The following is a 12,033-nucleotide window of genomic DNA, read 5'->3' as shown; positions in this document are numbered from 1 at the left end:
CTCTCCGCCTTACATATAGTTGACGTTTATTAAGTAATTTTAAAATAATTAAAAAATTAGCATTATAAAAACTAGCATGGACTTTAATATGGCTAATTAATAGCGCTTCCATGTGCTTTAACGACGTTTAGAATGAGTATATGATGGTGCTGTACCTATACAAAAGTCTTCTCCCAATAAAATATCGTATAAGATGCTCTTAGGTAATTAACGGTTTGGTTGGTTGGTTCAAATTCAATAATTGAATTTTTAAAATGTTGCTATTTGTGTCACACGTAATAATAAAAATAAATAAATGGGAGAAATTCTTCGAAACATCTTCTTGAATTAGAACCAAAGATTCAGCCACTTATGTTTTTTTATCAAAGTTTCTGGGAAATTGGGGGATATAAATCGGACAAGAAAGTTGATGAAAGATATAGAGTGGTTAAAAAAGCTGGATTGAAGTCAACAACACAGTTCATGGGTTCTTTCTTTGGGATCGATTACATCCGTTAGCTAGTGTTGAAGATCTTTTACAAGTGTAGTACTTAAGGCATGTATTACTGAAAGGAAACATTAGTGTCATTAGTGCATATATATTTGTTTCACAGTTTGATTTGTGCATGTCAATTTAGGCCAGGTAATATAGATCATTATCTATTAATAATATGTTGGCTTCATCCACTTATGTTAGAAATTTTTCTGCAAGAATTCATCACAGCAAACAGCAAAAAAACTCAAATCCCATAAGAAAATGTAGGGATGACTAAAGTACCTGATTCCACCCAAACTGTTTATATTTGGGATGATTAAACCAACCATTATAAATAAGGTTTTTAACAAAAATAATCAAGGTTTTTTTTGTGTTTTTCAAAATGACCACATTGTCTTAGACGAGTCATTTTGGACTTGTTCATGACATTCTCAACTAACCAAAAATATTTAGGGGGTGTTTGGATTGGGAAAAAAGAGGATGTTTATTGGTTGTTGCTTATTCCCATCATAATAACTTAAGTTTAAGTGTTTGAATAAGAAAGCTGATTTTAATAAACATCACCCCCCTTATTGTTTATTGCTTATTCTCACCGTAAATAAGCTTAACAAGCAATAAGCTAATAAACTATAATCTAATTTATCCAAACATCCCTTAGTACGTATTTATTTTTTTTCTCATTTGCACAATTGTTTTTCAAAAAAAGCCTCTCCACTCATCTCCACAATGTCTATTTCAGAGTGACAATATTACCGTTTTTAGTTAAATGTTATATTTTAAGCCTTTGTACCGTATATACTTTCTATTTGTTATGTTTCATTAATTTTTGTTAGATTTTAATAAAAAACGAAGTATTTTCTTGAAATTCTAGAATTATTCATCGGATTTTAGACTTGTTTTCAAAACTCCTGACGCCTTTTCCCGAAATTTGAATTTTGTATTGAAATATATTTTTATCAGAAAAAAGTGCTTCTAAGTTGGTTATTTAGAGATATTTTTTTATCAGATAAGTGCTTGTAAGTTATCAATAATATATTTCTTTATGGTTAGTTTAAGAAAAAAAAAGCTGTTATTTCATTATGGTTAGTTTAGTTAATATATTTTTATAATTTACATTATTTAAAATGTTTTTAATTATATGTATGATTTCAAAATTATATTTTAATATTATATCTGATTTTAGAACTAAGAAGTTTGTTATGTAAGTACTACTTAAATCATAATAATGGCCATATACACACTGAAGATTTTGATTGACAGGCTATAATACGTCACCAAATACATCATCTTTGGCAACATAAAATATCTCATTTGACCAATAAGTTGTTTAACTGATAAAACACATAGGTTGAATTAGTAAGAAATGAATACTAATACAACTTATATCATAAATATGTTTTATTATTTTACTTAAGAAAATATATGTTTTTCATCAAAATCCAGAGGATAAAGGTTAATTTTATCCATAGATGTGATGCTTACTAACTTTTATTATTCAAAATATTATATTGTTTTACGTTAATCGTAAACAATAAAAATGATGAGCACACAAAATGTTGAGGATATCACAAAGGAAAGATATGAGAGGGGAATTATCCCCTAATCTAATAAATAAGAGCAATTTTGCCACGTATCATTCAATTAATCCCTTCTGATCAATTTATCCCGCTCAAAATAACAAATAACAAAGTGAATTTCCATAAATACCCTTCTGCTTCAGCTTATGGAATTCCTTGCTACGACAATCAGTTCCAAATTGACGTTTGAAGTTTGAATTGGTATAGCAAATTATCGGCAATCAGTTCCAAATTTATAGCAAGAAATTAGGAATTCCATAGCAAGAAATCATATCCAAACTTAATCACGATGAAGGTGGATTCTCTCTTAAACCCTAATCCTCTTCCCTCACCATCAATGGTGGATTATCTCTTAAACCCTAATCCTCTTCCCTCTCCATCAATGGTTCTTTGCAAGAAACGGCATTCGAAACGCTACATCCAGGTAATAAGCCTATGATTTTGGATTTAAACTAAGCTACAATCAATTTGGGTGTAATTTCTTTTTTGTAATTGGTTTTGGGGTCGCGATTGAGTTTTTTCGATCGATATTTTGTTTATGTTCCCAACGGAGACCCTTTTTTGAATTTTTTTTCATACACGAATTTACCACATATCTGTTTATGTTCCCAAACGCCATCGAGGAAATCAGAATATCGATCGAAAAATGCAGTTAGTCGAGCAATTGGTACTCGATCTCAGTACTCCATCAAAGTCACCACCTGCCACCACCTTCGTCACAACCACCATCCACAAGTTAAGGGTTAATATATCAAAGCTGTTGCTTATCCAGATAGACCCTTGATGAAAACAGGGAGGTTAGTTTAGCTTCAATTCTCATAGCATCCTCATGTTAACTGAATCGAAGATAAAACCATGTAAATTTGTGTTTGATGCAGATTTCTTTGACATAAAACACCAAGGTTTTGGGCTTTGTTTCATCAATTTCTTTTAATAATGAAGCCTATGAGTTTTTTTGTGAGTCCCATTGATTATTTTGTTTTTGTTTTCTTATATATATATTTTTTATTTCATTTTCGAGGTTTGATTTGTTTCTTCTCATTTGGGTTCGAGATAGGTTGTTGTGTTTTCTCAAATCTCTTGATATTGGGTGCATTGCCAAGAGAAGGTAAAACTCGACAAGTTAGCCACTTGAAGCTTATCTTGACGAAAATGATTAGGTAGAACCATATAAATTAGAGTATGGTGACGAGGATAGAGAAAAAACTTTGGTGCAGATGAAACGGCTGATGAATCTGATGTTTTTCAGGATGGTGTGAAGGATTTAGAAGTTCTTGATAAATGGCTGTTAACCTGATGAAAATACATGAAAAACAATTGTTATTTCCAAAGAATTTTCCAGTGCTATGTTTGATATCTCCATTTGTAGAGAGTCATTCGTGATGCATCAAGTAAGTACATTGTTTTTGTAATTAAAGGTTTCTGACTTTTGTAAGAATTCTTTCTAATTTGCTTGATAAATTAGTATAAACTATCATCTTTTTGAAATATATTTTTTAATCTTTTTCCCTTAACATAGGTTCCAACCTCAGGGTCCCCATGTTCATCCTCAATGCAGTATATAATTATTGACCGATACTTGTTATCCTTGGATAACAGGTACCTTGATGTCTGTTTAAGTGGTGCAGGTGGATTAGTACTCTAGACTCTAGATTTCATGATGATTTAGAGGTAATAAGTTAAAACTTATACATAATAATCATATTGTTGTATGAGTAGTGAGTAGAAGTTATTCCATTCCCCATTGTTGTCTCTTATGCATGTAAAGTCACATTAGTCTTTTTCTTGCATTAATATCAAATAAACTAATTATATTTGTTAGTATAGCTTCCATGTGGCATGCTTGAGGGGATTTCACTTATTAAATTTAACTACTTAGTTGTCAACTTTTTAAAAGTACCATTTCCCTTTGGACTAAATTTAAAGCACATACAAGGTTGTTATCACCAATACATTGCTATATTATACTTTGAAAAGTTTAGCTGATTCTAACATTGTACTTTCAAAGTACAATCAATTAATAGCAACATAACTAATTCTAGCACAATACATTGCTATATTAGACATTATTTGAAATTAAAAATCATTAAATTAGGAGTATGAGATTAAAGTAAGATGCTATATTTGACAACGAAATGAAAGAATATTGTTTTTTCTTAGAGCTAAATGCGAGAAACAGCAATGTACTTTCATTTTATTATCTAATATAACATCTTACTTTGATTTTTAATTCATAAATGCTTTTCTTAATTTTCATATTTGTTAATACTTTTTTTCTTATTAAACCATTTTTGAAAGTATAATGTTATTGTGCTTAAAAAACAATATGAGTATATTGCTACTATGTGTAAAATGTTGAAAGTACATTTATATTTATTGAAGGAATCAAAGCTTATCATTCTCTCCATTTATTACTTTCACCATCTTCACTTGGCTTTCCACTCTTTGCTAATCTCATTTTTTTGTGGTGCAAGTTCTAATTTGTTTTAAAATTACATAATCAAGGATATCAAGTTACTGTCATTAATGTCCTAACTGAGAAATGAGAGAAAACAATATCAATGTAGACATGCGAATCCACTGCCACCCATTCGGTGTAATTACGTGATGGTACAACAAAGATAACATTAAGATCCAAATCCTCTTCTTTCGTGTCACCAATATATATATTTTTTTATTATATTTCAACAAATTGGTAGAAAAAAGAAAATGAGTTTGTTTTCTAATGTTTAGCACCAAATCAACTTTAGATAAAAATGTATAATACTACAAATGAAATTTTTTATTTTTATTTATAATTGGATAATTCCACATTATATTATATCTTTAACAAGTCTAATAAATATAACCACTTTGATAAAAATAAATTTGATTAAATGGATCGTTAAAGCATAATGTTTATCAAAATGTTAAACACCTTTATTTATTAGAAATGTTTAGTATTTAATTCATTAAGTTGTGATAAAATTATAATCTCATGCTTAAAGAACATTTTAGACATTGCACCCAACATAGCCATATGGTTGGGTTTTCAAATTCACGTAAAATATAACTAATAACATATTTTTGTTATTTTGTTTATTATAATATCATAAATTATTGTACATGGAAATTGTATCATTTATAGTAATTTAATTAAAATAAAGCTTTTTTACTATTAGAATAATAGATTGGTTGTGTAGGAGAACAAAAAACCATTAAGTAATAGTATTTTAATAACGTGATGTCTAATAAATTATGTTAGTTTTATACATTGTTACTCTTATTTTTATAGAACAAATGATGCTACTTTCACCACAAAGATCAAACTAGAACGTTACTTTCATTTTCATGTCTGAGAGTTAGGTCTCTCATTAAAATGTTAAAGGGCCTTATCTGTAAAAAAAAAAAATTAAGGGCCTTATATGTAAAAAAAGAAATTAGTCATCGGGGGCATGTGCCTCCACTTTTATACCTTTGCATCAACATGGACTATTATAGACAAAACTGCAAAATTGGTTCATGTGGTATTCGAAAATTTTTGGATAGGGTTCAAAAAGTTTCCAACTTGCATGGAAGGTCCAAAATCAAAGTTTTTTTAGGTTTTTGGTCCTAAAAAAGTTGAAAGGATTATTTTGCCTTTATTATTAATTTTTTAAATTTTCTTTATTTATTTTTATATTTTAATAGTTATAAAAAAATCTCATACCCTACACCCTACACCCTTCTTTCTCTCTCTCTATCTCTTTGACTTTTTTTTCTCTATCTTTAACTCTCTCTCCTATTCATCCGCTTCCTATTTTCCTCATCTACTTTCTTCTCTCATTTTCATCAATCTAAACCACAGTGTCTGGTAATTTTGAATCTCATTTTCGTTAAACTTAGGGTGACTCTGAGAGATGTACTGACGATATTGGTGAAGATTATAAGAGGAGACGAAAACGTTGTTGGGAAAGAAAGGTGAGAAAGTGAAGAAGAAAAAAGTGATGAAGATTAGCATAGCATAAACGAAAATGGTGGATTGAGCTCTGGTGAAGATATGATCGAAATTTGTGCGTTTGAGAAAGGCTCACCACTACCACCACACTCCTCCATACTCTCTCATCCCAAACGTCACGAACCACCTTATCCTAAATTACTCACCACAGTCCTCCATCTTCACTAGCCTCTCCTTCATCTTTTCCGGTGGCCAACCTCCACCTCCGACGTTGCTTAATTGTTGGAAGAAGTTACCTTGCTGCTCGCTAATTCCACTTGCCACTAAAAGCGACGAAGATCCTATGTCTTCGTTTTCCTCTAGATCTGCGATTCCACTCATCAAACAATGAAGCATCCTTCAATATCAATTGCTGATTTTTATTGGTTGTTGTCTGATTTTAGTCACTAATTACGATTGCCTAATTATCTATGGCTTGATTATGTCGATGGTACAAAACTAGGGTTAGAATATCCGTGTTTTTAAACAATCTTCATATTCTTATGGTACAAATGATTTCGATGAGGAAGTTAAAGGTTTGAATTTGATTTTGATTTTGGTTGTGCATGTGTGTTTCGATTTCTATTTTTCACTGTGTTTTTATTTTCTTCGGTTTCAATTTTGATTCAATGAACAAAAACACAAAACACAGGTGTAAATCATGTTCAATTTCATATATGTAATTGTAGAAAACAAAGGGGATGGATTCGTTAGAGGAGGAGATAAATTTGTGAGTGATTGTTCTTGACTTGCAGGTTTTAATGTTTTCAATTTCTGTGTTTTAATTTTGTGTTTGTTACATGGATTAATTAATGGAGGAGATGGATTCATCAAGTTATCAATTGCAGCTTCACATGGAGTGATGATTATCGGCTCTTGGTCAAAAGAATTTGGTGTTGCGATGAGTAAATTTTTTAAACACAGAAAGGATTTTGTATTTGATTTGAGATGCAGATTCGCAAAGCTAAAGTGTTGAGTTTGATGAGAGAGAGACTTTATATTTTATTTTTTAAATACCAAAATAAATAAAGAAAATAGAAAAAAGAAATGAAAAGGGTAAAATCGACTTTTCAAGTGTATCAAGGACCAAAAACCCAGAAAAACTTTGATTTTGGACCATCCATACAAGTTGAAAACTTTTTGGATCCTATCCAAAGTTTTTTGAATACCACAAGGACTAATTTTGCAGTTTTGTCACTATTATATTATTTGAAACAATATACAATATTTTTGTTTATGCAAATACAAATAAGAACATCTACTACACTTAAAATAGAGAAATAAGAAAATTAAGGAAATTATATTTAGATAAAAAGAAAAATACCATATAACAATATCATTATCATTATTTATGTTGTTTTTTTTTACTCTATTTAAAATTATATTGTATTGTATAAAATCATGATTTTATCAAATGTCTATACATACAAAACATATATCCGAATTTACAATAATGTATATATTAATTTTAACTAATCATTATAAAATTATAGACAAAACTTCTCTCTTTGTAATTTAATAATTTTTTATAAATTTTTTTATTTTTTATTATCATTTTAAATTATCAACAGTGTTTTTTTTTTTTACCTGTGGTTTCCACGGGTTTTAACCTAGTTAAATTATAAACGAATTGAAGTTTCCAAACTGGCAAACTCATTACAAATGAACCTTCAATAAAATAAAAACCATCCAATAATTTTTAAACGTACGCGTATGTAAATCGTTTCCCCTGTTTGTGCATAAATGCATAATTAAAGGGAAGTAAAAGCCCATGATATTTTTAGATATTTCTTTCCTTAGTTAGCCCATTAACAGTTTCTGGATTAAGGTAATACAGTAAGTTAAGGAACCATTAAGTTTAGCCTTTTTAATTTTCAAACATATGTCATATCCATCTACTATATAACTAGGTATGAGACCCATGTATTACATGGGTTTAATTAAAAATATATATGAAATTTTAACAATTTGAAAAATTTGAATTTATAAGAAAAATGAAAAAAAAAATTGAATTATTAAAATTATTGAAACTTTAATGTATTGAATACATTACATATATAAACTCTTTCTAATAAATACTTTACATATATATTACATTACACATTAAATGTGGAATTTTAATTTAATAAAATGAAAAATACAATAAAATGACAAGTGGAAAATAGAAAATTTAAAATTTTTAGAAAATACCAAGTGTCCAAATGAAAGAGAAGAAGACATGTGGCAAAAAAAAACCTTCATTTATTATAGTAGATTTAAAGTCTAAGAACATAATACGTCATAATGTCAAATATTATAGTATATAATATAATTGTACCCGACATATGATTGTTATAATAAAATAGCGATAAGACCACACTTAATAGGTTATTTCAACAAAATCAACTATGATTGATTCTAATTGAGAACATATTAGGAAGAAACTTTGTAAATAAAACAAATCTTTGTTAACAAAACAACTATTCTAATGAAAGATTTAGGATTAAAGATTACATTGATAAACTTACTATATACTTTTTTTATATCCACAACAGTTTCCAAGGTGTGAATACTATACATTGTGAGTCGCAACATCTTAATTAACTTGATTTTTCTTTTCATAATATTATGATATCAATCTTTAACCTAGGGTAGAAGATCAGATGGGGAACTTTAGAGAAGGTTTAATGAACTAGAAATGTAACGAATTTTGGTTTTTGTTCACATTAAGGTAACCATGTTTTTTTCGTACATATTTGACCATTGAACTTGTTTGACATGTTTAAAATAAGGTAATATAACTAGTAATTAGCGGTAACATTACCCTATTATGAACAGGTCAAATAAGTTTAATGGTCAAATGTGTACAAAAAAACATGGTTATCTAAATATGGACAAAAACCAAAGTTCATTACCCATTTTGGTAATATTAGGTTATTTATGTTAAGTACAAGTAGTCATAAGATCCATTGATGTGACATGAAATTGGGTTGTCTGATCATTATGTATGAGGAAACGGTCAAGTCTTGGGCTAACTAGTTTAAGCCAACTAGTTAAGGGTTAGGTTGTATATACTTAAGGGGCTAGGTTGTATGTGATTTAAAGATCTAGCAACATAGTCTAGCCCATGACTAGTCATGATTGAACTGGGTTAAACAAAGTCTAACATAATTGTTCATTGACTGTCGGAGACTGATCCCAGGGCATAGTCTCAGAGACGATTTTTGTCCAATATTACCAAAACAGGTAAGAAACTTTGGTTTTTGTCCATATTTAGGTAACCATGTTTTTTTCCGTACACATTTGACTAATAAACTTGTTTGACTTGTTCATAGTAGGGTTTTTTGTCCATATTTAGGTAACCATGCTTTTTTCGTACACATTTGATTAATAAACTTATTTGACTTGTTCAATGGTCAAATATGAACGGAAAAAAAAAAAACATAATTACCTAAATGTGGATAATAAAGATCAAATTTCGGTTATCTTTCTATATCATTAACCCTTTGAAGAATATTAACGTGGTTTTCTTATTGGGTGTAGCAAGTACCAAAAGAAATGTCATTTTTGTTCTCATGTGAGTTGCACATGTGAAAAATAAACGTTAACAAACTCAATGAGGGATTGGTGCAAGATTTGGAAAATAGCGGGACCATTCATATCATTTTTCTCAACGTTGGACCAAACATGCAGATTGGATCAAACCACATAACAGAATCAGTAATTTAGTCTAATTATAATAGTAAAATAAATAATAATAATAATAATAAATTTAAAAAAAAACTCTTAGCGGACCAAAACAGCACGTTAGTTGATAGTCTAGGGACCAAATTTGTACTTATACTCTGAATAAATAAAAAGCCTTGTTGCAAAACCTTGCTTTATTCCAACAAAAATCGTTCTCTCGTCTTCTTCTTTCTTTTTAAGGAAAGAGAGTATGAACATCTGCCGGAATATCTCTGTTTCAGGTGGGATTCCGGCCAATTATCAGCCGGAGCAACAGCTTCTATCTCCATCATGCTCCAAACTTGGCAGCCTCGACGACCTCTTCTCCGGTCACTCCATGGTACCATATTCCTTATTACCTCTGTGTGTTCATAGCTTCATTTGCTTGTACATTTAAGTACAACTTTTCGACAAAAACCGAAACCTTTTTTTTTTAATAGTTAAATTCATAGCAAGATACAAGCTTTGATGCACGATGTACAAGTCTTGTTTGAAATTATTCTAATTTGGAAGATTTTGCAGGAAGAAGGGGATATCAACACGGAGTGGCTGTCAATTTTTGTGGAGGAATGTTTGTCAAGCAGTGGAAGCTGTATGCCAATAAACCCACAAAGTACAACTTCCAATGCACAAGTTACAAACACAACAACAGCAGAAACCGAGGTGAAAATGAAAATGAAAATGAAAATGAAAATGAAACCCCATTCGGGAAACTATCTTTCCATGCATAAACTCGTTGTACCATGCAAAGCAAGAAGCAAAAGAAATAGAAAAAGTACAAGTCGATTATGCATGTCTCAAGAAGAGTACCCCATGAACACAGATCCTCCTTTGCTCCATCAAGCTTATTGGTTAGCAGACAGCGAGCTGATTTTACCCAACAAAGGTACAAGTGATAACAGCACAAGAAGTGAAGATTACGGGCAGGGAAGGTACAAGGAGACGAAGCATGAGGAGGAAGAGGGCAGCAGTGGCGGGCAGGGGAGGAGATGTAGGCATTGTCTTTCGCAAAGAACCCCACAGTGGCGGGCAGGACCAGAAGGGCCAAAGACACTGTGTAATGCATGTGGGGTAAGGTACAAGTCGGGCAGGCTGCTGCCCGAATATAGACCAGCAAAGAGTCCGAGTTTTGTGAGTTATAAACACTCGAATTCTCACAAGAAAGTGTTGGAGATGAGAATGTGTTCTTGATGAAAAGAATCGATTTTTAGTTTTTCTAGTTTTTGTTTATGAGGAATTAATCAAAACCCATGTTATAAAAATTTCAAATCTTTTGGATTTGAATATGAATTTGATTAATTAATTAATTATTCCTTTTTACCTAAATTCGTTGTTGATATGATTGAAACAACTGGTTATCTAATATCTGGTGACTAGACACGTGCTTTTTTTTTCCATTTTTGTCATTTTGGATAGTAGTCCAAGAAGAAAAAATTGTTTGATATGAAAATTTATTTCCACTTTTGTCATTTTAGAATAGTCGCTTTCTGAAAAAAAAGATATTACTTTCTTTGGATAATCACAAAACATACCACATTACAATGGAGCATTAACATAAATGATCGTAGTTCTTATACGAGTATTTTTCTTTAATCTGCCATAAATATTTATCAAAAAATTTCTTTACCTTTTAAATATGAAACGAACATCATCGTCATCTACTCTAATAAATGAAGTTTTTTTTGTCACATGTTACACTCTCATTCAATTTGTCAAATATCATTTTGTGGTTATTTTGAATTAATTTCTTTTCCATACGTCATTTTATGAGTTTTTCTATTTTAATAAATTTTACATAATATTTTAATGTAATAATTATAATAAATATAGTAATAAATAAATATCGATTTCATTAATAGATTTACCTTCTTATTTCAAAATTCTTCCATAGTTTATTTTGTTTATTTATTTAAATTTATAAGATAAGAAAATCAATTTTTATAATTCATTTTTTTTATTTTCTTATAAATCTAAAGTTCTTAAATATTTAAATTTTTATATTTATTTTTTTTAATTAACCCGTATAATACATAGGTCTTACATCTAATTTATCAACAAAATAACACTTTTTATGTCATCGCATCGTAATCTATTTCGATTTGATATGGATTTCTTTTTAGATTTCAATAAAAAAAATTTAGAAATTTCCGATATATTATGCGGATTGGCATGTTTTTGAAATTTCAAAATACATTTTTTTTTTTTTACTTTGTCCGCAAGGTAGTTCGAAATCCAAAATATTTAATTTTATTATAAATATATTTAATTTAAACAAAAAGTTAATGTAAAACAAAATTGATTTAGAACAAAATTAATTTCGG

General features: G+C 29.7%; 1 protein-coding gene and 1 long non-coding RNA gene across 3 annotated transcripts; both read left to right on the top strand.

Moving 5' to 3' along the window:
- Positions 1 to 2,106: 2,106 nt before the first annotated feature.
- Positions 2,107 to 3,977, top strand: LOC145031426 (uncharacterized). 2 transcript variants are annotated; one of them, XR_013676946.1, is made up of 5 exons: positions 2,113 to 2,476; positions 2,684 to 2,849; positions 2,931 to 3,009; positions 3,110 to 3,443; positions 3,572 to 3,971. It is a non-coding gene; the product is annotated as an uncharacterized LOC145031426 (long non-coding RNA). The 2 variants fall into 2 exon arrangements; XR_013676945.1 differs by having other exon boundaries at positions 2,107 to 2,849; positions 3,572 to 3,977.
- A 5,883-nt stretch (positions 3,978 to 9,860) lies between these two features.
- On the top strand, positions 9,861 to 11,038 carry LOC145031425 (GATA transcription factor 7-like). Its single transcript, XM_078979970.1, has 2 exons — positions 9,861 to 10,052; positions 10,235 to 11,038. The coding sequence occupies exons 1-2, from the start codon at positions 9,924 to 9,926 to the stop codon at positions 10,901 to 10,903; spliced, it is 798 nt and encodes a 265-aa protein (XP_078836096.1). The 5' UTR covers positions 9,861 to 9,923; the 3' UTR covers positions 10,904 to 11,038.
- Positions 11,039 to 12,033: the final 995 nt, after the last annotated feature.

Source organism: Lactuca saligna, chromosome 2, assembly GCF_052625555.1.
Source record: "Lactuca saligna cultivar CGN05327 chromosome 2, ASM5262555v1, whole genome shotgun sequence".
NCBI lineage: Eukaryota > Viridiplantae > Streptophyta > Magnoliopsida > Asterales > Asteraceae > Lactuca > Lactuca saligna.
Note: the sequence above shows the minus strand (reverse complement) of the source record. Positions and strands in the feature narration are given on the sequence as shown.

Coding starts and splice junctions, on each gene's coding strand:
- LOC145031425 (XM_078979970.1), top strand. CDS start 9,924: ATGAACATCTGCCGGAATATCTCTGTTTCAGGTGGGATTCCGGCCAAT. Junction 10,053..10,234: donor TCTTCTCCGGTCACTCCATG/GTACCATATTCC, acceptor AAGATTTTGCAG/GAAGAAGGGGATATCAACAC.